Source organism: Bubalus kerabau, chromosome 11, assembly GCF_029407905.1.
Source record: "Bubalus kerabau isolate K-KA32 ecotype Philippines breed swamp buffalo chromosome 11, PCC_UOA_SB_1v2, whole genome shotgun sequence".
NCBI lineage: Eukaryota > Metazoa > Chordata > Mammalia > Artiodactyla > Bovidae > Bubalus > Bubalus kerabau.
In genome coordinates this window covers 106,625,668-106,651,051 of record NC_073634.1, presented here as the reverse complement: position 1 = coordinate 106,651,051, position 25,384 = coordinate 106,625,668, and the positions used below count along the sequence as shown (strand labels likewise).

At 60.8% G+C, this 25,384-nt stretch overlaps 1 protein-coding gene across 1 annotated transcript; it reads left to right on the top strand.

The window, feature by feature from the left end:
• The first annotated feature begins 1,485 nt into the window (after positions 1-1,485).
• Positions 1,486-24,849, top strand: SNAPC4 (small nuclear RNA activating complex polypeptide 4). Its single transcript, XM_055541542.1, has 23 exons — positions 1,486-1,545; positions 2,579-2,719; positions 3,652-3,704; positions 4,793-4,960; positions 5,074-5,199; positions 5,558-5,636; positions 5,932-6,013; positions 6,691-6,795; positions 6,876-6,948; positions 7,151-7,315; positions 10,219-10,366; positions 10,527-10,633; positions 10,717-10,811; positions 12,645-12,739; positions 17,185-17,264; positions 17,529-17,915; positions 18,652-18,892; positions 19,358-19,428; positions 19,918-20,022; positions 20,639-20,666; positions 21,177-22,750; positions 23,669-23,792; positions 24,147-24,849. Exons 2-22 carry the CDS (start codon positions 2,590-2,592, stop codon positions 23,783-23,785), a joined length of 4,029 nt encoding a protein of 1,342 aa, XP_055397517.1. The 5' UTR covers positions 1,486-1,545; positions 2,579-2,589; the 3' UTR covers positions 23,786-23,792; positions 24,147-24,849.
• The last annotated feature ends 535 nt before the right edge of the window (positions 24,850-25,384 follow it).

The window sequence follows — 25,384 nt, the reverse complement described above, 5'->3', positions numbered from 1 at the left end:
TTCAAGCTGGTTTTAGAAAAGGCAGAAGAACCAGAGACCAAATTGCCAACATCCGCTGGATCATGGAAAAAGCAAGAGAGTTCCAGAAAAACATCTATTTCTGCTTTATTGACTATGCCAAAGCCTTTGACTGTGTGGATCACAATAAACTGTGGAAAATTCGGAAAGAGATGGGAATACCAGACCACCTGACCTGCCTCTTGAGAAACCTGTATGCAGGTCAGGAAGCAACAGTTAGAACTGGGCATGGAACAACAGACTGCTTCCAAATAGGGAAAGGAGTACGTCAAGGCTGTATATTGTCACCCTGCTTATTTAACTTATATGCAGAGTACATCATGGAAATGCTTGGCTGGAAGAAGCACAAGCTGGAATCAAGATTGCAGGGAGAAATATCAATAACCTCAGATATGCAGATGACACCACCCTTATGGCAGAAAGGGAAGAGAAACTAAAAAGCCTCTTGATGAACGTGAAAGAGGAGACTGAAAAAGTTGGCTTAAAGCTCAACATTCAGCAAACTAAGATCATGGCATCTGGTCCCATCACTTCATGGCAAATAGATGGGGAAACAGTGGAAACTGTCAGACTAATTTTGGGGGGCTCCAAAATCACTGCAGATGGTGACTGCAGCCAGGAAATTAAAAGATGCTTATTCCTTGGAAGGCAAGTTATGACCAACCTAGACAGCATATTAAAAAGCAGAGACATTACTTTGCCAAAAAGGTCCCTCTAGTCAAGGCTATGGTTTTTCCAGTGGTCATATATGGATGTGAGAGTTGGACTGTGAAGAAAGCTGAGTCCGAAGAATTGATGCTTTTGAACTGTGGTTTTGGAGAAGACTCTTGAGAGTCCCTTGGACTGCAAGGAGATCCAACCAATCCATCCTAAAGGAGATTAGTCCTGGGTGTTCTTTGGAAGGACTGATGCTGAAGCTCAAACTCCAATACTTTGGCCACCTCATGCGAAGAGTTGACTCACTGGAAAACACCCTGATGCTGGGAGGGATTGGGGTCAGGAGGAGAAGGGGACGACAGAGGATGAGATGGCTGGATGGCATCACCGACTCGATGGACATGAGTTTGGGTAAACTCGGGAGTTGGTGATGGACAGGGAGGCCTGGCGTGCTGCGATTCATGGGGTCGCAGAGTCGAACATGACCGAGAGACTGAACTGAACTGAACTGACATGGCCATGGCCAGGACAGTCCTGAGCACTTGGCGGGTTTTCTCCTCGGTTCCTCTAGCAAAACCCTGGAGACAACTCACGTAGAAACAGCACAGACAAGCTCGGGGGCGGCTGCAAGAGGTCCCACCCCCGGGAGCGTGACCGAGGCACCCGGGACCCCAGCCGAGTGCCGGCGGACGTGGTCAGTTCCAATGCTGGCCGCGCGGGGGCACCATCGGCCCGTCCCGAGAGCCCGGTCCCGACGTGCCTTGCGTTTCCGCCGCGGCCTTGGAGGCGGGACTTCCGGCCCGTGGCGACGTAATCGCGTGGTTTCCGGAAGCGTGTGCGTGGAGGCTGAGGGGCCGGGTCCCAGTGCAGGTGAGGAGCGGGCAGGGGAGGGCCGGGAGGAGGAGCGACCCGGGAGAGCCCGGGGGCGGCGGGGGAGGACCGGCGAGAGGCGGGATGCCGGCCGGCTGGGGAGCGGGGTACGCGTAGGGCCTTGTCACCGCCCGGGCCCCGTCGGGGGCGCGCGGGCCGGGCGGCCGGACTACGCCGCCCGTCCTGGAAGCCTCGTTCCCGCTGCCCGCGAGCTGGGGGCGCTCCGGGTGGCGGCGGCGGCCCTGTTTGCCGCTCTGGAGGCCCCTGATCGCCTGCACCGGGGGGAGGTTGCGGGGCGGCCATGGGTGGGAAGGGGCTTCTCCTGTGTGTTTTGGCCCCTGAGTCAGTGCCTGTGTTTCCCTGGCGTTTCCGCTGCCGCCGGTTTATTCTCCCACTTGTATATTAGACGTCCCAGACTGTTGTTTCCAAAGAAAAAGAGGTCCCTGTTCCTTTGTCAGAGGCTTGTTCAGGCTCAGTCCCGAAAGCCGGGTGCTATGCTGGGGCTTCAGCAGGCCCTGCCCTCCCGGAGGGGGCTTCCTCCCAAGGCTGTGGACCCTGCCACCCGGTGGGTGTGTATTTTATTTGGTGCCCGATGCCCTCTGTGTCCAGCTCTGTGCTGGGGGGCGAGCGGAAGCTCCTCGGGCTTATGGGCCTCGTCCTTGTCCTCGAGTGACTTTGCCACCACACTTTCCTTTTGATGCATGGGGTAACTAACTCACTTGTGGTTTTGTGGGAAGACTGACCAGGCAGCTGGGTGGTGTTGCTATCCATCACTACCCTCCCCCCAACCCCTGCCCCGGTGCTGGTTGCAGCCTCAGCATGGCTGACAAAGCAAAGAGCAGGAGCTCACAGGGCCCTGGGGGTGCCAGGTAGGCCCAAGGCTCCCCAGAGATACCGTCGTCACGCCTGGGCTTCTCGGAGCCCAGTGCCTGCTTTGGTCAGGCTTTTGCCGTCCCCCGCAGGGCCGAGCGTCTGAGGGGCAGGTGGGGTTCCCGCATGCTCTGGGTTTCTGACATCTCAGGATGTGTTGCAGGCGGGGGTGTCATGGATGTGGATGCGGAGAGAGAGAGGATCTCCAGGGAGATCGAGCAGCTGGAGAGGATCTTGGACCCCTGCTGCTCGAGCGTCAGCATGGACGTCTCAGAGTCCAGTCTCAACTCGGATTCAGATGCAGGTCAGCGCCCACGCTCCTTGGTCAAAGCGGCCGTGTCTGCCCTTGGACCACGGTCAGCCACAGTGCGTCATGCCACTGGGTCTTTAGTCCGCTGGCCAGCATCACCACGCTCCCTCATCAGCCCCTGGCCCCACGGGCGTGCATGAGCACCCTGCTCCTTGGGGCCACAGGCTGTCCTGGGAGGGGGCCCCTGCTCTCCTTCTCAGGGGTCGGAAGGCTGCTGGCCTCAGCCCCCCAGCTTGAACAGTCAACCACCGCTGAGACCCCTTGGATCTCTTCCTGGTGCTCGGGCAGCTGCCCTCTGTCAGAGGCCCCCGCTGCCAGGGCTCCCCTTCTGCCCACCCATGTGCTCCCCTGGGCCCCGAGTGCCCTTCCCGGCAGCTCTGGCCTGAGGCCTGCCTGCAGAGACCGAGCCATCCAGGTCCCAGCCTCCCATCCCTCAGGCTCAGGTGCGGCCCTAAGGCTGAGCCTCTCACGGTTCCCAGCTACACGGGCCTTCTCTCACCTGATCCTGGGCCTCTGTGCGTGGCCCCTCTCCCCCTCTGACCAGCTCCAGTTCCCCGAGGACAGAGCTATCTCACGTGAAGTCTGCTCTGGTTGTCCCTACAGTTCCTGTTTGCTCCATGCCTGGGGAAGCCCCACGTTAGGCTGACATCTTGTCTTTCTGGCTGATCCTGCCCTCAGCCCAGTGCCCACTGCACACAGAGGGCTGTGCTCAGCCCCCCGGGCATAGGCGAGGGGTAAGGGAGGTCCACGCCGCGTGCGTCCCACCCCAGGCCTTTTGTCCCCTGTGGACCTCCTCGCTTCAGCGCCCCGCCGCCGCCCCCCGGTCTGTGGCTGCACTGGCCGGTCGGTCTCAGCACCTGTGGGGCGCATCACCAGCTGCTGTGCCCAGGGCTGGGCACCGACACCGTGTGCTTGTATTCCTGCAGATTCGCTGCCCGACGAGGACTTGGACTCGGAGGCTGCTGGCCCACTGCTCTCGGTAACCTGCGGCCTGAGGTGGCCGTGCTTGCTGAAGTGGACACACCACCCTTCCAGTGGGTCTGGGGAGGGGGGTGCTTGGAACTCATCTTGGCTCTTCTGCGTTATTAAAGCACCACAGATGTCAGTCAAGAGAGAAGGGGTGTCATCAGAAGTACACACGTCCCTAGAGATACTGTCAGCACAGCTGGGCGTTCACGCCTCTCTCCCTCTCTTAGCTCCTGCCGGCTGCACCGACCTCAGCCGGACATGACTCGGGGGAGGCTGAGCGTGCTGCCTGGTCCTGCCCCGTAGTCGCTGCTCCGTGCGTCGGGGGCAGTGGCAGCCCCGGTCGGTGCGCGCGTGCTGGAGCCGGGAGCAGCAGCTGGGAGCAGAGGGAGCGCTCGGGCCTGCCGCCCCGTGCCTGCCGTCTGTGTATCTTGTGATTTTCTGTTAGTTTGGGAAATTTTTATAATTGCTTTTTGTTTTTCCACTAAGTCGATGGACATGGATTTGCTTCCTGTTTGTAGTAGCTGGGTGGTGCCCTGATACGGACTTACTGTAGTTCCGTAGCCTTCAGACACACCACCTTGAGGTGGCTGTTTGGCTCAGCTTGGTTTCAGTCTTGCCGGCGCCACGGGGCCCACATTCCCACTCCCTGCGTCTGCCAGCAAACCTGTTGTACAGCGAGTCCGAGTTTCTCGGGAGTTTTTACTGTCAACGGTGAAAATTGCTCATTTTCTCAGTCTCTCACCTGAGGTGTATTCTTAGAGATGGCATATGAATTGGCTTTTTTTTAATCATTTTTTTTCTTTGTTTGAATTGATTCATTTTTAATTGAAGGGTAATTGTTTTACAATATCGCATTGGTTCCCATCACACATCAGCATGTATCAGCCATACGTATCAGCTATACACATGTTCCCCTCTCTTCAACCTCCCTCCCACCTGCCGTCTAAATTGGACTGTTGTAAACTAGAGACGTGTCCGGGCGCTGTGTGGTCCACAGTCAGGGTGGCGTGTCACCGGCCCAGCGGCCAGACCGCCGCTCACCTGGGGCCCTACGGGTGCGCACGTCTCCCTCACCTGCGGTTCCCCGCTTGTCTCCAGGAGGAAGAGAGGTGGGGTGAAGCCAGCAACGACGAGGACGACCCCAAGGAGAAGGCGCTCCCTGAAGACCCAGAGACCTGCCTGCAGCTGAACATGGTCTACCAGGAGGTGGTCCGGGAGAAGCTGGCGGAGGTCAGCCTGCTGCTGGCCCAGAACCGGGAGCAGCAGGTCAGGCGGGCCTGGCCCGGGAGGCGCTGCTGCCCGGCCTCGGGCCCTGGGTCCCGTCCTCCAGGGGAGCCGCTGCTGGCCGACCCACCGGCGGCCCTCTGTGTCTGCTGCAGGAGGAAGTCATGGGCGACCTTGTGGGCGTCAAGGGCCCCAAGGTGAAGGACAGCAGGAACCCGCCCCCGAACCTGTACCTCGGACACTTCATGAAGCCCTACTTCAGGGACAGGGTCACAGGAGTGGTGAGTGGCCCGCTCGCTGCTCGCGTCCCCACGCCCTGCCGTGGGCATTGGGACTTCCTCAAATTCTCAGGAGCGTGTTCCCTGGCCTCGCTGAACTGAAACCCTGCCAGCCCCAGGAGGGAGCGGCAGGCCTGCGTCCCTGGGAGGGAGCAGGTGGCCTCAGCCCATGGACAGGCGGCGCTGAGTCCTCCCCGCGGGGGCAGCCCCCTGGCCCTGCTGCAGGTGGTGTCCGGAGCCGCTCCCCGGGCCGTGCTCTAGGGCCGGGCGTCCACGCACGCTGGGGGCCAGGGTCCTGAGTCCCTGCGGAGAGCACGCTTGGCTACGCCCACAGAGTGATCAGCCCGCCATTCTCCGCCAGGGGCCTCCTGCCAACGAGGACACGCGGGAGAAGGCTGCCCAGGGCATCAAGGCTTTCACGGAGCTCCTGGTGACCAAATGTACGAGCCCCGCCCCAGGAGTCTGCCCCGACTGCTGGCCTGGCCACCTGAGGGCCTGCCCTTCCCCACTGAGTGGGGTCACGGGGTTGGTTCGTGAGGGACAGACCGGGCCTCCCCTGGCTCGCTCTGTGCTCTCCCACCTCGTCCCTGCTCCGGGGTGTGTGCTGGGGGCGAGTCCCGGGTGGCCTCCTGCACGGTCACTTCCTTGCCACGGGCTGGACAGGGTGGGCTTGGGGGTTGTCACTGACAGGGTGTGACCCTGAGTTATCCCGTCCGCGTCCTCATCTCTCTGCAGGGAAGACCTGGGAAAAGGTCCTGCTCAGGAAGTCGGTGGTGAGCGACCGCCTGCAGCGGCTGCTCCAGCCCAAGTTGCTCAAGTGAGTGCAGAGGCTCCCTGCCCTGGGGCGAGGCCGGGAGGGCTGGCGGCTCCATGGCCAGAGGCCCTGCCCGCGTCCCTCCGCTGCAGCAGGAGCAGAACAGCTCCTGGCCTCTCCCTTGGGTGGGGTGTGTGAGGGCCAGCCCGTCCTCCGTGAGTGGTCGGCCTGGGTTGGGCTGCGCTTAGAAAGAGGGTTATTGGCAAGACGGGCGTCCCACATGTGCTGATGGGGTGGGGTCTCCCGACCACGCCGCAGCACCTGGGGTCAGGCCAGCGGTCCCCAAGGCCGCTTCCCGGCTCGCGTGGGTCCGGGCTTGTTTTGGGGCAGTGGGGTTACGCCTTGGGTCCTGCTCAGCTTGTCCTGGAGGTGGTTGTCTCTGAGGGTCAGCGCGTCCGGAGATGGGACGACGTGCTGGGTGCCAGTCGTGTCTCCTGTGTGAACACCGCCATGTGCACTGCCCACGTGCCCGTCACGACAGCTGCATGCAGGGCTGCGTCTTTCTCTCCGGGTGTTTGGTGGGGAGGGTCAGCCTTTGGAGCCTGTGCTCCCCACGGCCGTGCCACATGGCGTGCTGGCAGCCCCGCGGGTGCCTGCCCAGATCCGTGGAAACACCAGGCTGGCTGGCCGCGGGCACAGCGTCGCCGTCAGTCCCACAGGCGCCTTTCCCTGCTTTTCAGGCTGGAGTACTTGCAGCAGAAGCAGAGCAGGGCCACAAGCGAGCTGGAGAAGCAGATCCTGGAGAAGCAGGCCAGGGAGGCGGAGAAGGAGGTGCAGGACATCAAGTGAGTGGTCCTGCTGGGGCGGGCGTGGTCTGCGGGGAGCTGAGGGCTGGCGTGACCCCGTGCCCCCGCCCTCTCTGCAGTCAGCTCCCGGAGGAGGCCTTGCTGGGCGACAGGCTGGACAGCCACGACTGGGACAAGATCTCCAACGTCAACGTGAGTCCCAGCGGCCAGGGCGGGGTCAGCACCAGTCATTGAGGCCACGACCTGCGTGGCCACTAGGCCTGCTGGGACTCCCTTTGGTCACACGCAGGTCCAGCAGCATGGATCGCTTTGGGGGCCTCCCCAGCAGCCTGGACAGAGACCCCGCTCCCCGCGGCCCACTCCCACACGGACAGGTCTGTTTGTCTGTCTACAGTTCGAGGGAGGCCGCAGCACGGAGGAGATCCGCAAGTTCTGGCAGAACTACGAGCACCCGAGCATCAACAAGCAGGAGTGGAGCGAACAGGAGGTGGCCCAGCTGAAGGCCGTCGCAGCCAAGCACGGCCACCTGGACTGGCAGAGTATCGCCGAGGAGCTGGGGGTGAGGGTCACGCTGCGTCCAGGGCCCGCCCTTGCAGCCGCCAGAGGGTCTGCTCAGGCCACTCAGGAGGGCAGCTGGAGGGTCTGCTCAGGCCACTCGGGAAGGCAGCTGGAGGGTCGGCTCGGGCCACTCGGGAGGGCAGCTGGAGGAGGTCAGAGGTTGCTCGGACCATACCGCCTCCCGTGGATGCCCTCCCAAGCAGCCTCAGTGTTCTGCCTGCTCCGTCCCCTTCCCAAGTCTCACCTCCTGCTCTGGACCATGCTCTGGTGGTCTGGGAAGACTCTTTACCTGGTTCCTTTGGGTTTTGTTCTTTCTCGTCTCCTAAGGCAGGGACTGAGTTCTCACTCACCTCTGTCTTTAATGAAGATGGTGTTTGAGGCACAGTTTTCCAAGAACAGCGTGGTACAAAATGTCTCTTTTTTATCGGTTTTGGAGTGACTATGGTTTTCGTTGCTGCTTTGGATCTTAAATTATGTAGAAATATGTTGTATGATTTTTAAACAGTGAGGTTTCTTAGAAAGCCTTTTATTTTTCAGGTTGAATTTTGTGACAGTTTCAAAATTTATTGTTGTTTTATTTTTTTGGCCACTTCACGTAGCATGCAGGATCTTAGCTCCCCAGCCGGGGGTCAGACCTGCGCCCTCTGCAGTGGAAATGTGGAATCTTAACCACCAGACCCCAAAGGAAGTCCCTAAAATCTCCTCTTTTTAATTCCTCATTTTTGTGACCAAGTGCATGATTACAGCAAACTCAGCTAAACTTAGCAAAGCCATTTAAAAACAAAAGTGTGTCCTTTGTCCTGAATCTAGGAATCTGTGAAAGCCTGTTAAGTAGAGTTTGTTACATCTGTGAATTCTGCTCTGAAATAGTTGAGTTCATGCGACTAGGCTGGAACCTGGCCTAACAGTGCAAAGCAAGCCCTTTTGTCTTGTGTCTCTGTCTTGCAATTGCATTTAGATGCTGTGCAACTTAGTACGCACACTTTTACTTACTTGGTAAATGATGCTTCAAAAAGTCATTTTATGCCCTGAGTCCTATGACTGGACCACCAGGGAGCTCTTCCCTTTGTCTCTACTTCCTCAGTGTGTCTCTTTTATTATTCCTCTGATCTTGGCTGTGTTGGGTCTCCGTCGCTGCGTGTGGGCTTTCTCGAGGTGCAGTGCGCGGGCTTCTCGTTGCAGCAGCTTCTCTTGCAGAGACGGGCTCTAGGGCACACGGGCTTCATTGCTCCGAGGCATGTGGGATCTCCCCGGATCAGGGATCGAACCCATGTCTCCTGCATTGACAGGCGGATTCTTTATCACAGAGCCACCAGCGCAGCCCAGCATTTTTAAGACTGTTTTTTTGTTTTGTCTTGGCTGCACTGTGAGGCTTGTGGGATCTTAGTTCCCTGACTAGGGATCGAACCCACGCTCCCTCCATTGGAAGCGCGGCGTCTTAACCACCGGACCACCAGGGGATGCCCAAGGCTGGTTTTTTTTTTTTTAAAGCTGTTTTAGGTTCACAGCAAAGCCTGAGAGGAAGGCACAGGGCTTTCTCACACACTCTTTGCCTCCACATGGGCACAGCCTCCCCTGTTACGAGCATCACTCACCAGACGGAGATTTTTTTTTTTTTTTTACTAGAGATAGATCTACACTGACTCATCGTGGTTCTCATCGATATGCATTTAAGGTTCCTGCATGTCTTTTCATGGCTTGATGGTTCTCTTCTTGTTCACGCCGATTAACATTCCATTGTTTAGATGGGCGAGAGTTTTCCATTCACCTACCAAAGGGCATCCTGGGTGCGCTTACAAGACTTGTCAATTATGGGTAAAACTGCCGTTAACATCCACGTGCAGGTTTTTGGGTAGAGGGACGTTTTCATCCCTTTGGATAAATACCTAGGAGCACAGCTGCTGGACCACATGGTACGGACGTGTTCAGCTTTGTGAGAAAGCAGCTGGCGGTCTCCCACAGTGGCTGCGCCGTCCCGCATCCCCCTCGTCTGGTGCATAAGGGTTATGCATCTTGGCCGCTTTTGTAGTATCTTGGGTTAATCTGCGTTTTCCCGGACGACTCACAAGTGGGTACTCCCCACGCACCTATTTGCCTTCCGTATGTCGCCTTTGGCGAGGTGTCTCCTAAGGTCTTGGCCCGATTTTTGGTCAAGCTGTTCACGTTCTGATGTTGAGTTGTAGGTGTTCTCTGTGTAATTCAGGTAACCGTCTGTATCAGATGTGTCTTTTGCAGTTATTTTCTCCCAGTCTGTGACTTGTCTTCTGATTGTCTTGCCATTGTCTTTTTAACTTCAGGGAAGTCCAGCTTAGGAATTCTTCATTTTACAGATCGTACTTTTGATGTCTCAAAAGACATTGCCAACCCCTGTGCTCTGTAACCAGAGAGCTTTCTCTGGGAGAGAAGATACTTCACGTCACCGCAGGGGGCTCGTGGAAAACCGCTTTTCCACAGATGAGTGAAGGGGCGGACATGCACAAAAATGTTTACAGTGGGCCCCGGGGGGCTGTGTGCTCAACTGGAAGCTGGGGGGCCTTTACCTCGGAGCTCTCCCTGAGAGGGCGTCCCTGGACACAGGCGCCACCCCAGGGACTCTCCAGCACCCACCCCGACACGTGCATCTCTCAGCCACCCCTGAGGGGGGCTTCAGAGAGGGGGGCCTCAGGGCCACAGCCCAGCCTGTAGTGCAGGACACTTCGCCGCGGTCCTGGCCAAGCAGAGGCCTCCCTTGGGAATTTGTGCTTGCGGTGATTTTGGTGTCACCTCAGGGAGGCGACGTTTGTGGGCACACTTCGATGAGCTGATGTCGAGGGCCCTCTTCAGTGGCCCTGGGCCTTCTGTCGGGGTGCCCTCCGCCGTCCCCCGGGGCGGCCCGGTCAGCCCCTGCCTGCTCTGGCCCCGCAGACGCGCCGCAGCGCCTTCCAGTGCCTGCAGAGGTACCAGCAGCACAACCCGGCCCTGAAGCGCAGGGAGTGGACGGAGGAGGAGGACCGCATGCTCACACGGCTCGTGCAGGCCATGCGCGTCGGCAGCCACATCCCCTACCGGAGGAGTGAGTCCCACGCCTGCCGGGCGGGGCCCTGGTCCCACTTGGGGGGGCGGGGGCGGTGCTGTGACGTCCAGGCCACCTGCGGTCAGTTCTCTGTGGTCAGCGTGGCTCCTCTCTGGGGAACCCAGAAAGCGCAGCACCAACCAGCCCCCTCTGTCCACAGTTGTCTACTACATGGAGGGGCGGGACTCCATGCAGCTCATCTACCGCTGGACCAAGAGCCTGGACCCCAGCCTGAGGAAGGGGCTCTGGGCCCCAGAGGAGGACGCGGTGTGTCTGGGGCCTGGGGCCTGGAGTTCGGGCTAGACTGGGCTGGGCAGGTTGTGACCGGCTCTGCTCCTGTCTCCCTGCAGAAGTTGCTTCAAGCAGTTGCCAAGTATGGGGAGCAGGATTGGTTTAAAATCCGGGAAGAGGTGCCAGGTAGGAGCGATGCCCAGTGCCGAGATCGGTGAGTGGGACAGCTCTGGGCAAAGGAAGGCTTGCTGGGGTTGCTTCTGGGTGGGCCACCAGGTGGGCAGGGAGACTGGCCCAGGGTGGCCTGCTGGCGTGGGAAGAGGGTGTGGCCTTGGGGGCATGGAGGACGCGGATGGACCCGCTCAGGAAGCAGGGTAGCTTCTTTTTGAAGCCAGACGTGTGCACGGGCTCCACTGGACATCCTTTGCGATCCCCTGGTGGCAGTTTCCCTGAGATTTTTTTAAACAGTATTATTCATAATTCACATAGAAACCATTATTTGAAGTAGAGAGCTCTGTAGGTTTGGGCGTGTTTCTTGAGCTGTGTAGCTATCATCACAATTCTAGAACATTTTGATCACCCCACAAAAGAAACACTATTCCCTACAGAAAAAAAAATTCAAGAATGGACCAAAGGGACTTCCCTGGTGGTCCAGTGACTAAGACTCTATGCTCCCAATGCAGAGGGCCTGGGTCCCTTCCCTGGCCAGGGAACTTGATCCTACAGGCCGTAACTGAGACCCAGCGCAGCCAAATAAATAAATACTTGGGGGAAAACAATGCACAATGGACTTGAACGCACGTTTCTCCAAAACAGACGCATAAATGGCCATTGAGCACGTGAAGAGCGCCGGGGTAGTCGTTACAGAAACGCAAGTCAGCGCTACAGCAGGGTGCCGCTTCACACACTTCAGGATGGCTCGTGCTTTATAAAAATGGGAAATAAGTGTCGGAGGGGATGCGGAGAAATCAGAACCCTTGTACACTCTTGGTGGGATTGAAACGGGGCAGCCGCTGTGGAAAAGAGTTCAGGGATTCCTAAAAAGATAAACGGAGAATTACTGTATTATCTTGGAGAAGGAATTGGCAACCCACTCCAGTATTCTTGCCTGGAGAATCCCACAGACAGAGGAGCCTGACGGGCTGCAGTCCATGGGGTCACGCAGAGTCAGGCACGACTGAAGCGACTTAGCACACCATGTTGTCTAGCTATTCCACCCTGTACCCAAAAAATGGAAATCAGGGACTCAGACATTTGTCCACTCCTGTTCATAGCAGCGATGGGCACAGCAACCAAAAGGTGGAAACGAGCCCCGTGTCCATCAGCAGATGAGCAGATAAACAGGCGCGATGCTGACGCCGCGCGGACACTGAGCGGGGTTCTCGCGCGTGCTGTGCCAGGACTGAGCCTCGGAGGCCGCATGCCCGCGTGGGTGTGTGCTCGCTCTTCTCAGCTGCGCCTACGCGTGAAATCACGGGGTCGTGTGGGGATTCGGTCTAACCTTCCGAGGACTGACCACCTTCCAGAGTGGCCACACCACCTTCAGTGCGTCCCCACCAGCAGAGTAGGAGGGTCTCCGCGTCCTCGCCGGCTCACACTTCATTTTTGATTCAAGCCGCCCTAGTGGTGTGAAGCGGGATCTCACTGTGATTCTGGTCTGCATTTCCCAAAGGGTGCTGATGTTGAGCGCCTTTCTCGTGTGTTATTTGGCCATTTCTGTGTCTTCTCTGGAGAAATAGCGATTTCTGTCCTTTGCCCATTTTTAAACTTGAGTTATGATGGTGCTTGGTATATTCCAGGAACAAGTCTCAGCAGACACATGATCTGCGGACCCCCTCTTCTAATCTCTGGGTTGTCTTTTCACTTTCCCGAAAATGACCTTTGAAACACAAAAGTTTGTAACTTCGTGCAAGTCCAGTGTGCCTGTGTTTTCCTTCTGGTGCCTGTGCTCTGGGTGTCATGGCTTAGAAATGACTGCAGGCGCCAGGACAGCGGCAGGAGCGCGTCTTAGCTTCTAAAAGTCCCTTTGTTTTTATGTCGCCTTCAGATATCTCAGAAGGTTACATTTCAGCTTGAAAAAGGGACGATGGAATTCCAAAGAAGTGAAGAAGTTAATTGAATTGATAGAAAAATATGGTGTCGGTAAGCCCGGACTCCCGTGTTTCTGTACCGTTTACTCTCACGTGGTGGTGGTAACGTTTGCCAGTGTCATGAAGTGACCCTACGTCTGGTGACTGCCCGTCCCGCACACAGTCACCATAACTTACTGCCTGTGTTCCCTACGTGGTGTGTCACATGCCGGGGCTGATATAATTCTGTAACCGGAGGTCTGTGCCTCTTAGTCCCCGCCTCTTGTGCTGTCCCCTGCCCGCCCCTCCCCTGTGGCAGCTGCCCGCTGCTTCTCTGTGCGTCCACTTTCTGCTTGTTTGGTGTGTTTTGTTTTTCATATTCCACGTGTAACGGAGGTCATACTTTCTCTGTCTGACTTACTTCACTGGGCATCACACGCTCTAGATCCATCCATGTTGTTGCAAATGGGAAGATTTTTTTTTTTCTTTCATGACTGAGGAATATTTCATTGTGTATATGTGGAATATATGTTACTTATTTTTTTTTGTCCGTTCATCTACCAGTGGACACTTAAGTTGCTTCCATGTATTGTTGTAAATAATATTGTTGTGGACATTGGTATATTAACTCCTCTTCAAATGTTTTGGAAGTCACTTACGCAGTCATCTGGTCCTGGACTGTTGTTTGTTTATAGAGTTTTATTATTATTATTATTGATTCAGTTTTCTTCCTGGTAATCAGTCTGTTCATAGATTTTATTTCTTCCTGACTCAGTCTTCAGTTCAGTTCAGTTCAGTCACTCAGTCGTGTTCGACTCTTTGCGACCCCATGAATCGCAGCACACCAGGCCTCCCTGTCCATCACCAACTCCCGGAGTTCACTCAGACTCAACGTCCTTCGAGTCAGTGATGCCATCCAGCCATCTCATCATCTGTCGTCCCCTTCTCCTCCTGTCCCCAATCCCTCCCAGCATCAGAGTCTTTTCCAATGAGTCAGTTCTTCGCAGGAGGTGGCCAAAGTACTGGAGTTTCAGCTTTAGCATCATTCCTTCCAAAGAAACCCCAGGGCTGATCGCCTTCAGAATGGACTGGTTGGATCTCCTTGCAGTCCAAGGGACTCTGAAGAGTCTTCTCCAACACCACAGCTCAAAGGCATCAATTCTTCAGCGCTCAGCCTTCTTCACAGTCCAACTCTCACATCCATACATGACCGCTGGAAAAACCATAGCCTTGACTAGACGAACTTTTGTTGGCAAAGTAATGTCTCTGCTTTTCAATATGCTATCTAGGGTGGTCATAACTTTCCTTCCAAGGAGTAAGCGTCTTTTAATTTCATGGCAGCAGTCACCATCTGCAGTGATTTTGGAGCCCAAAAAAATAAAGTCTGACACTGTTTCCACTGTTTCCCCATCTATTTCCCATGAAGTGATGGGACCGGATGCCATGATCTTCGTTTTCTGAATGTTGAGTTTTAAGCCAGCTTTTCACTCTCCTCTTTCACCTTCATCAATAGGCTTTTTAGTTCCTCTTCACTTTCTGCCATAAGGGTGGTGTTATCTGCATATCTGAGGTTATTAATATTTCTCCCGGCAATCTTGATTCCAGCTTGTGTTTCTACTCAGTCTTACGTGAGTACTTTTCTAGGCGTTTATCCATTTCACCTGGATTGTCTAGTTTTTCGGAAATACAGTGTTTTGTAATGATCTTACCTTGCTATTTAGTCGCTCAGTTGTGTCCAACTCTTTGCGACCCCATGGACTGCAGCCCATTAGGCTGCTCCGTCCATGGGATTCTGCAGGCAAGAATACTGGAGTAGGTTGCCACTTCCTTCAGGGGATCTTCTTGACCCAGGGATTGATCCCACCTCTCCTGTGTTGCAGGCGGGTTCTTTACTGCTGAGCCACCCAGGAAGCCCATGAAGGTCTTACACGAGCCATCACATTTCTGTGGTGGTAACTTCTTTCCATTTCTGACTTTACTGATTTGGGCCTTCTCTTTTTCTTGATGAGTCTGGCTAAAGATTTATCAATTTCGTTTATCTTTTCAAAGAAGCAGCACTTAGTTTCATTGACTTTTTTTAATCTCTAAAGTCACTTTTTGTATCTGCTTTGGCCGTGCTGGGTCCCCGCTGCCACGTGGGCTCTCCTCTAGCTGCAGCGAGCAGGGTCCCTGCTGCCGCATGGGCTCTCCTCTAGCTGCAGCGAGCGGGGTCCCCGCTGCCGCGTGGGCTCTCCTCTAGCTGCGACGAGCGGGGTCCCCGCTGCCACGTGGGCTCTCCTCTAGCTGCAGCGAGCGGGGTCCCCGCTGCCGCGTGGGCTCTCCTCTAGCTGCAGCGAGCGGGGTCCCCGCTGCCGCGTGGGCTCTCCTCTAGCTGTGGCGAGCGGGGTCCCCACTGCCGCTTGGGCTCCTCTAGCTGCGGCGAGCGGGGCGTCCCAGGTCGCCGTGCGCAGGCCTCTCGCTGGGGTGGCTTCTCTTGCCGTGGGGCACGGGCCTCAGTGGCTGCGGTGCGTGGCCTCAGAAGTTACAGCTCCCAGGCTCTGGAGCACAGGCTCCGCAGTTGTGGCACGCAGGTTCAGTGGCTCCGTGGCACATGGGGTCTTCCCAGACCGAGGATTGAATCCATGTTCCCTGCATTGGGAGGCAGATTCTTAACCTCTGGACCACCTGGGCAGTGCCTGTGTGTATCTTTTCATTCCATCTGGTCTAGCGTGTCGTTTAAGGCAGTGTTTCCTTATTGATTTTTTGTCCAGATGGTCTGTCCGTCGATGTAGGCGGGATGGTAACGCCCCCTGCTGCGTCATGTTACTGGCAGCTTCATTTTGCCCAGTCCTCCTTGCTTATCCCTAAGCATTAGATCAGTTAGGTCTCCCAGTCTTGGCGAAGCAACCTTGTGTAGGAGCTGTCCTCGGGGCCCAGCAGCACAGTCTTCTCTGGTCACCAGAGTGCTGTGCTCTGGGGGTGCCCCCACGTGGGGCGTCTGGCAGGGTTGACTGCTGGGGTGGTGCTGGCGGGCAGGGCTGGACCCTGGCTCACTGGGCTGCAAGGCTGCGCCTGGCGCAGTGGCTCTGGGTCTGCTGCAGGGCAGGGCCGAGTTCCCGCGGGGCTGCCAGCACACCTGGGGTGCGGGTGGGTGGGTGCGGGACTTCTGCCAGCCGCTGGTGTACAGGGCCATGCTTCTGGAGCTGGGAGGCTAGACAGAGAGTTCCAGAAGGGCACCCACCCGCCCTGGTGTTACCACGGCAGACTCAGCCCCCGGCAACGGCTGCTGCCAGCGTCTCCATGCCAGGGGCGTCCTGCTGCCTCCTGCTTCCGAGAGGCTCTCCACAGCCAGCTGCGTGTCTGCCCCAGGCGCCTTGCAAACCACTGTCTCAGGTCTCATGTCAGACTGTGTGCAGAATGGAGCCTCTGTCTCCCGCAGCCCTCGGCTCCCGCGCACGCCCGCCCTGCTGGTCTTCTCTGAGTGGTGCTAATTGTGGGGTGTCGGCAGGCGCAGGCAGGCTCGCGGTCTTCCCACTCTGGGCTCTTGGCGCCCTCGGTGAGTCCCGGGCACGCTTGCTGCCCGGGTTTCTCGCAGCTCTGAGGCCCTGGTTTGCGGGTGAAGGCTGCCTCCCCGGCCACGGGCTCTCCTGCTCCATGTTTGTCTGCATCTGTTTCGCTGTGCCACGTGGCTCGTGGAATCTCAGCTCCCCAGCCAGGGACTGAACCTCAGCACTGAGCTCACAGAGTCCCAACCGCTGGGCCACACAGGTTTATTACAGGAAGCTTGGGAGTGGAGACGCAGGAGAAGGAGAGCATCACAGTGCCCCCATCCCTGGAGGCGGCTGCTGCCCACGCCTGTCCGGTCCTCCCGGCGCAGGCGGCTCTCCTGGAGGCCGGCTCCTTTAAGCTGTCTTTCTGTGTCACTGAGCAGCCGTGTCTCACTTTGCCACATGCCGATACGCTGTTACCAGTGTTTCTCCTCGTCTCTACCCGTCCTGCATCCTCATCTTCTCGTTCACAATCACACATGCTTTCTTGAGCACCAGCGCGCAGGTTCCCCCGGTCTTCTGACAGTTGACTTCTGTTGCTCATTTTCCGTTAGAGGGGTGGAACGGGCTAAGGGTTCAGTAGCTCTGTCTTGCTTATGTTTGTAACATCTCCTTAGAGTAGACCCTGAGCTGTCACATGGCCAGGTTTGAGGGGCCTGTCACACGCAGGCCGGCCACCCCGGCTTGCCATCCCACCCACACGGTGTGGAAGAAAAGGCCAGATAACATGAAACATCTGCCTTAGAAGCCTGGGCACACAGCTATTCCAGGGCCGGTCCACGGAAACTGGGGTAGCTCTTGAGTTATGGTTGTGCATTTGCTAGAACCTCCCCTCGGGGAGTCAGATGCCAGCTTGTCATCACCTGCGTGGGCTGGGGAGCCCGGTGCAGCCCGCGGAGGAGCTGCCAGTACGCTGCAGAGTGGAGGCTTCGGACCAGTGTTGTCGAAGCCCGTCTGTAGGAAGTAACATCGTGTTGTTTTGCTCTCGTAGGTCACTGGGCAAAAATAGCCTCTGAACTACCCCATCGGTCAGGCTCCCAGTGCCTGAGCAAATGGAAGATCATGGTCAGGGTGAGGCTTTACTAAAAGTCGCCCCCCAACTCCCCCCCGGGACGGGTAGCGTCACCCCAGGCAGGACGAGGGGACAGCAGCTGGTGGGGCAGGAAGGAGGGACATCTGGTCCGGCCTTGGTGTCTCTGCCTCCAGGCACCCGAGCACAGAGAGAGACCTGGCCTCTTGGGGGCGGGGGGGTCCAGCCCCGCCCCTGGCTCCCTGCAGGCGCCCCTGCTGAAGGCCTGCCCCCAGCTCCCCCTCACTGAAGCCCTTCCTCCACAGCAGCGGCAGCGGGCCCGCCGCAGGGCGCGCTGGAGCCCCAGCACTGGAAGCAGCAGCGACAGCAGCTGGGAGGACTCGGAGCCCGAGGAGGCCCCGAAGGATGTCCCGGAGGAGGCCCCGGCGGGCGGCCCGGAGCCGCCGCCAGCTCAGTACACCGTGCCAGACATGGACCTGTGGGTGCCCGCCCGGCAGAGCACGGAGATGCTGCGGGGAGCAGTCGCCGGGAGCTGCCCATGCCCTCCCGAGGGCCCTGACACAACCCAGGCCACAGCCCCGGCCCCCACAGGGCAGCTGGCCTCCAGGAGCCGGAGCGCCGACCCGAGGACCGTCGGGTGCCTGTGCCCAGCCACCGCTCACCGCTGGAGCTCCGAGGGGCTGCTGGGCAAGGTGGGTTCATGGGGCGGCACGCCCCTGCCTTGGGTTCACTGGGGCTGCGCCCGGTGACGGCAGCGGCCTGGGTGTGGGGCAGAGGCCTCCCCATTTCACATCACTGCACCCGCTCCTGGCCTCTTCCCTGAGAGCTGCCCTGGACAGCTGCTGACTCCCTGGAGGCCGGCCCCCTCCGTCTCCCCAGCTTTCTCGCTTTCTCTTTTTTTTTTGCCCCACTGCACAGCCTAGGGGATCCTGGTTCCCAGGAGTTGAGTCCGGGCTCGAGCTGTGAGAGCACAGAGTTCTCACCCCAGGCCCTTCCAGGGAATCCTCCAACTCATTGGCCCTCGGTGCCCCAGGCCAGAGTTGTTGGATGGCCTTAGGGACGCAGCGCCCTCCTCTGAGGCCACCTCACTGCAGAGGGCATTTTCCTAGCAGCCTGGGTGCAGGGCGCTGTGTGTGTGCCCAATGGCAGCCAGCTTCGCGGGGGGCGGCTGTTCAGGGCACCCCTGGGGGCGGGGCCATGGGTGCTTGGGACAGGCCTAGCCGCTGGTGCCAGCCGCAGCGCCCTGGGCCACCAGGACCACCCCGACCCCCGCCTGTCGCCCCACCCTGCCCCTCCTGGCCTGGGTGTCCCCCCCGCCCTCTGGCACCCGGCGTAGAGAAGAGGAGCAGAGGACGGTGCGGGCAGTCACATGGCAGCCCCACAGCAGAGCCCAGCCCGCATGCCAGAGGCCTTTCTCTCCCCAAGCAGGAGAGGCTGAGGCAGCCTCACCCGCCTGGCTCAGCCCCAGGGTTTAGCCCTGGCGGCGGCAGCAGGGACGAGGCCAGGCCCCGCGTGCAGCCACAGTGGGCCAGGACCGCGCAGCGGCGCCAGGGACACACCCTGCAGAGGAGGATCCTGGAGCACAAGCTTCTGACGGCCGTGAGCCCGTGGGTGGGAGATGTCGACCTGCTGTGCGCTCGCCCGAGGCCCGCCATGCGGCCCCGTCGAGGTACTGCCCAGGGTGCCGGGGGCAGAGGCAGGGGGCCGGGCACCTGCCCCGGGGCCGCGAGGGGTAGGAGAGGCAGGGGGCCGGGCACCTGCCCTGGGGCCGCGAGGGGGAGGAGAGGAAGAGGGCGGGGGGACCTTCAGGCGCACCTGCCTGCCTGGGAGGGTGGAGGGGCAGGGCCCGTGCACGCAGTGTCGACCTGCAGGGGTTGCTTCCGCCTCCCCCTCTGTCTCGCTCAGCACGTGGCAGCCGGCTCTGGAAGGGTCCCGAGGTTCACCCTGGCGTTCCCAGTGCACAGGCGCCCACGGGCGGGGCATACGCTCCGGGGGGCGGAGTCTCGGGCTCGAGCACCCGTCCCTGGCCGCCGCCAGCCTGTCCGCAGGGACCTCGGCCCCTTTCTGGTTGACTGCAGCGGCCGTTGGCGTGCTGTCTCCAGGCGGCTCTGTTCACGTGTCCGTGTCCCCGCAGCTGATGGTATCAGGAGACAGCTCCAGGGCGCCCACCTGGCCAGCACCCCAGTGTTCGCCCTCCTCATTCAGGTGAGAAGCCCCCAAACACAGCTTTCTTGTGGAGTTTTGAAGCCTGTGGTGGATTCACGTCTCCAAGTCCAGGCTTTTTAAGGCTGTGGATCCTTGAAAGTGGTCCTTCCGAGGCCCGTGACTCTCAGCAGTTGAGTCAACGAGGGAGGGGCAGCCTTGGGGTGTCCGTGCTACCGTCCCTGTGTGGGAGGGCCTGGGACTGAGGGGACAAAGGGCCTGGACATCCCGCAGGGCTGGGCCAGGGCAGGGGTTGGGCGGCAGGCAGCCTGGAGGACCCAAGTCCGGGCTGGGCGGGAGCCACATGGCCTCGGCCTCCGGGACTGTGCAGCCCGGGCCAGGCCCCCGGGTGTCAGTCTGCTCTGCAAGAGCCGCTGTGATCAACACTGGCCTGAGTCCCTCCATGGACAGCCTCGTGGGGGCGGGGAGCCTCGGGACGGCGGGAGAGGCCTCCTATCATGCGGTGTCAGCTGTGTGCCATGCACCCCTCAGCTGTTCCAGATCGACGTGACTGGCTGCGTGGAGGTGGTTCGAGAGAGGAAGGCCTGGCCACCCGCCCTGCTCCAGGCTGGTGCCTGGAACCCGCCACCCCCGCAGGTGAGGACTGAGAGTGAGTGCCTGGGTCCCCAGGTGCCTGCCACCCTTCACTCCTGTGCAGTGGGGGAGTGAGGCATTCCCAGGTCCCCAGAGGCTGGGCCAACGCCCGAGAGCAGCCCATGCCCGTTGCCGGGAGAGTCTTCCCGTCTCCAGGGTGGGCCTGGCAAGTCCAGGGGTGCAGGGCTCCACAGGCACTCAGGCTCGCCTGGCTCCACGGCCTGTCTCTCCCTGGTACCGTACTGCCCCTGGGTAGGGGGGTGGGGGGCCGTTAGGCGCCTGCTGCCCTGGGCACCAGCTCCTGGGGTGGCAGCTGGGTAGCAGTGGCCAGGTCCCTGAGCTTGGTCGCTGCTGGAGGAAACGACAGCGGAGCGTTGCTGGCTGGAGGAGTAAGCGCAGCGCTGTGGTGCCCCTTCCAGGCCTGGGCCCCTGCCCTCCCGCCTAAGCAGCTGGACCCCTGCCTCTCCTTGACCCCACCGACGCGTGCGCTCCCAAGGACGCCTTGGCATGGCCTCGCGGGACGAGGGGCCCGGCAGCCCTGCGTGTGGGGGCGAGAGGCGGCCTCGGGCGGCGTGGGGGTTGCCCTGAGGCGCTGACACCGCTCTGCTTTCTCTTCCAGGAACCCTCGAGTGCCCGCAGTGCCCCAGGTACCGCCCGCCTGCCCCTCCCTTTGTCTGGGTGATTTATGTCTAGACCTGTTCCAGGCTTTACGTTCCAGCGCCTTGTGGCGGGGGTCTCTGAATCCCACCTCGGGGTGGCCTGGCTGGCATGAGCAGTCAGCCTTCCCCAGCCTGCCGGGAGCAGGGGCCCCCTCTGGGCCCGGGCGTTGGGCACAGCCTCTCCCTGCCTGTCCCCACGCCGGCAGGATCAGGCAGCGGTCCCGGGTCCTGGGAGGTGACCGCGGAGGGCAGGGTGACGGTGCCGGCAGTCCTCGTGTGAGGGTGTTGGAGGCACAGGTCATCAGGGGCTGGCCTTTCCGCCAGGCCCGCCCTGGATGGGGCAGAACATGGGAGCGAGGGGCAGTCTGGGGTGTGCAGGCAGATCGACAGCCCTCAGCCCGGACGCAGCCCCAGCAGCCGACCCTGCCCCACGGGCCCTTCCCTGGGACACAGGGCCCATCTCCAGACGTGCTTCAGCGTGCCTTCCATCCTCCCCAGGCTGCCTCACCCAGAGCGTGCCAGCCCAAGGGGCTGCGAAGCAGAGCACCTGCCCTGAGGGAGGCAGAGGGCCGCAGGCCTGCCGCGCAGTGTCCACGCCGCAGGCAGCCGCCCCGGCTCCATGCAGACCCCGGCCCAAGCCCAAGACCGTGTCTGAGCTGCTTCGGGAGAAGCGGCTGCGGGAAGCCCGAGCCCGGAGGGCCGCGCAGGGCCCCGCCGTCCTCTCGGCCCGGGTGCTGGTCTCCGCGCCCATGGTCCTCCAGCCGCTGGCCCCCCCAGGCGCCTCCGTCTCCAGAGTTGTGCTGTCTGGGCCTGGAGGCCCTCCAGTGACCAGTTCCAGTGCTTCGGGCTCCTGGGCACCAGTCAAGAATGAGAGAGCCCCGACTCTGCACACCTTTGCCCTCAGCCCGGCCACCTCCAGAGCCCCTGGCCAGGTTCCTGCGAGCTGCCCACTGAGTGCTCTTGGACAGTCTCAGGCCCCTGCCACGTCCCGGAAACAGGGCCTGCCTGAGGCGCCCCCCCTTCTGCCCGCAGCCCCCAGCCCCGTCCAGCTGCCCGTCCAGCCTGTCAGCCTGACGCCAGCCCTGGGCACGCCCGCAGCAGCTGGCACCCCTCTGCCCGTCACCTGGGTCCTCACGGCACAGGGGCTGCTCCCTGTACCCCTGCAGGCCGTGGTGAGCCTGCCACCGCCGACAGGGGCTCTCGGCCCCACGCGGCTGTCAGTGACTGTGCCACCCTCGCCCACTGAGACTCCAGCCAGCCGGGGCCCTGGGCTCCCTGAGCAGAGCCTCCCTGGGCCACCAGCAGCCAGCACAGACTTGGAGCCAGAGCCTCCCTGCAGGATGGAGCCCTTGAGCAAGAGCCCCACAGAGGTGGCTGAGGCCTGTGGCCTCGCAGAACTCACCTCCCATGAGGAGGCCCTGGTGGCTGGGGAGACGTCTGCACCCAGGACTCCCTCCCAGGACACGTCCCTGGCCCACCACCCAGCAACCGGGCCCCCCAGCTCCAGCCCGCAGCCCCTGCACGGGGCCCCAGGGGCTGCCTCAGGGCCCAGGGAGCCCCATCCTCCAGACCTGGAGGAGCCCCTGCTGCCCTGGCTGGGCCTGGAGAACAGACCCCTGGACTTGAGCCTCCTCTCCCAGGAGAGCGAGGTAGCCACGCAGGAGTGGCTGAAGGGGCAGCGAGGGGTGCCCGTGCCCGCCCTGGGGAGCCAGCTGGCCTACCAGCCACCCACGCTGTGCAGCCTGCGGGCGCTGTCCGGCCTCCTGCTGCGCAAGAAGGACTTGGAGCATGGGGCCACGGTCCTGGCACCAGGTGGGCCGGCCGGTGCCCTGCAGGCCTCGCTGGGGCGGGTGCGCGAGTGGCTTCACGACAGCCCGGCCTATCTGCTTCTGCGGGCACGCTTCCTGGCTGCCTTCACCCTGCCCGCGCTCCTGGCCACCCTATCCCCCCGTGGCGTCCCCACCACCCTGTCAGCAAGTGCTGGGCCTGACCCCGAGACGGACAGTGACGACTCTGACCCAGAGGAGCCGGAGCTCACCGACAGTGACGGGCAGCCCGGGGACCCCGCCCAGGTAGGCTGTAGTGGGCACGGAGCCCTCGCCCACCCAGAGCAGGGGGAAGTCGCGGCGGGAGGCTGATCTCAGGAGGAAGAGGCCATGCCACGCCGCCCTTGTAGACTCCGGGCAACGGGAACCTCACCGCCAGCATGGGGGGGTGAGGGGCCCACCGCCCCGGCCTGTGCCAGCAGGCAGTGGCCTGTGTCCGTTCCCCCTGCTGCACACGCACACCCCACCTGTGTTTTGGGGAGGTCAGTCCACGTGCCCATCCTGGCACGTCCACGTCTGCAGCCTTCTCAGCTGCAGAAGCTGGGCCGCTTTTGTTTCCAGACAAGAACCCGGATACAGACACAGGGAGGGGTCCCCTGCCACTGTGCGCCCAGGGAGTCCCTGGTCCCCTCAGGACACGGAGTCTCCTCGGGTCCCTTGCAGGCATTGATCCTCCCAGAGAACCCCCAGGAGCAGCCCGTCCCCATCATATGGGGGTGACCACAGCAGTGAGGCTCGCTGCTGGATTTGTGGCCCCCCATGCCCCCCGCAGCTCAGCCCAGCCCACTTCCCTTCCCAGGGGCACGGCCTTAGGAGTCCGGAGGGTCTTCCAGGCTGAAGCAAAGGGCAAGCTCTGCTGGCCCCCGGATACTGAGAGTAGGAGAGCCGCTGTCCCCAGCAGTATGGGCAGCTTCCCTCGGGTCCTGCCCCCTGGCTCAGCTGGGGGAACCGTGGTATAGCAGGCTGGCTCTCGGGGGGCTTCTCAGCAGGGATCGGAGTCCCCAAGTGAACGAAGAGTCAGCAGAAAGTCAGCCCCACGTGGCCCCAGGAAGATAGCGCCTCTCGTCCAGCCCCAGTGGGGGGACACACTCAAGGAGCTGCCTGCTCCTCGCTGCCTGTCCCTCCGGGCTGGAGGGTCACTTTCGTCCTCTGCTTGGACTTCAGGGAGCCCCGGACCCCAGCCAGGGCTCTGCCCACTCCTGCCCGGACAGCCCTGACAACCTGGACGTGCTGCAGACGCGGCGCTCGAGGCACGTCCGCAAGCGGCGGCGGCTGCGGTGACCGCAGGGTGAGTGCCCGGGCGTCCCCAGCGCCCCTTGGCTGCGGTGCTGTCGTGAGGGGTCGGGCGTGGCACAGGGGCCTCCCCTCGCCCACTCCCCTCCCTGGCTCTGCATCCCCGCCTTTGCTGCTGCCCTGAGGCCGGCCCCCCTGTGCCCTGGGGTCTTGGCACTGCCAGCCGTCTGCCTGGCCCTGTCCTCTTCCCATCTGCGAGGCCTGTCCCTCCCTCCATCCGGCTCAGCTTGGTGATCCGCTCCTCAGACGCTCTCCCCGACAGCATCCCCATCCTGAGGCCCAGCAGTCCTCGTGCCTGCCCTTTCCTGACCCCTGACGTTCATTTGTGTGGGTCCATTATCTCCCCCAGGACGTGAGCCCTTCGGGCAGGTGTAGGGTCCCCCGTGACCAAGTAGGCGCAGCCTTGTGGGTCTTCAAGAACTGAGACTCGAGCCCAGGAGGATGTTCGCAGAAGCAAGAACTGCAGTCTCTGAGCAGCGTGGACATGTGCGGGAGGTCTTTGGTCCTGGAGTGGACGGACAAGGGTGGCACATGGGGCCCTGGGTGGGGGGGCACTGCAGAGGGGCCGCCTGCACCGGGCCCACTCAGGCTCCAGGGTGTGTCCTCCATGTGTCCCCTCCACAGACTGCAGGCGGGCAGCGCACCTCGCTCCTCCCCACCTGGCCCCCCAGGCAGCGCTGTGCCTTTGCCTTGCCGTCTGCGGGGCCCAGCTGGGGTCGGAGCACCCTGTCACGAGGGTCCTCGTACATTCTAGGCCTGCTCAGGGCCGGCCAGCCGATGCAGCTGACAGGCAGGGGGGCCCGTGCTGGACTCAGGCGAGCCCACCCGGGATGGGGGGCTCCGCCAGCAGTGAGCGTGTCGTCCTGGCTTGGCTGGTCCCCGAGGGCACCCAGAATGTTGGAAGGAATAAAGAAATGTCCTGTTTGTAATTAAAAGCAATCCATGGACTCCTTATGGTCTCGTCCAGTTCTGCACATGCTGGCAGTTAGCCAGCTGGGCCCTGGGGTCCACGGAACAGAGCCCCTGCCCCCAGGGCCTCTGGGGCCTGGGATGGGGGAGCAACAGGTCTTCCTGCTCCTGGCTCCAGGCAGAGGGCAGCCCCTACTCACCCAGGGGCTCAGGGCTCTCCTGGTGCCACCGTGGGCAGAGCGAGCCCACTTCCTCCGCCGTCCAGACCACACAGGCGGGTCCCAGAACCTGTGGCTGCCCGGCTGCCCATAGGCCCCCCGGCAGCCTGCACGGTGGCTGCGGGCCAGCGCTCCTGTGATTTCGTGCAGGCATTTCTTTGGCAGGAGCCTCGCGCCCCTCTCTGCTTCTCCATCTGAAGGAGCTCGGGTTTGGGGGTCTGGTTATATCCTCCGAGGCTCTGGTTTCTCCCGGGGGCTCTGTTCTCACACACCGCTTCCTTTTGCGTTCACTTATCACGGGAGGTTCCCACGCAGAGGAACGGGGCCCCCGCCCCCCAGACAGCAGTCCCCGGGGTCACCTGACTCCCCTTCCTCCACGCCCAGACCCCACCGGTCACGCAGCCACGGGCTGACTCGCCCGCCCAGGCGTGTGCGTTGGTGCCTGGTCCTCAAGTCACCA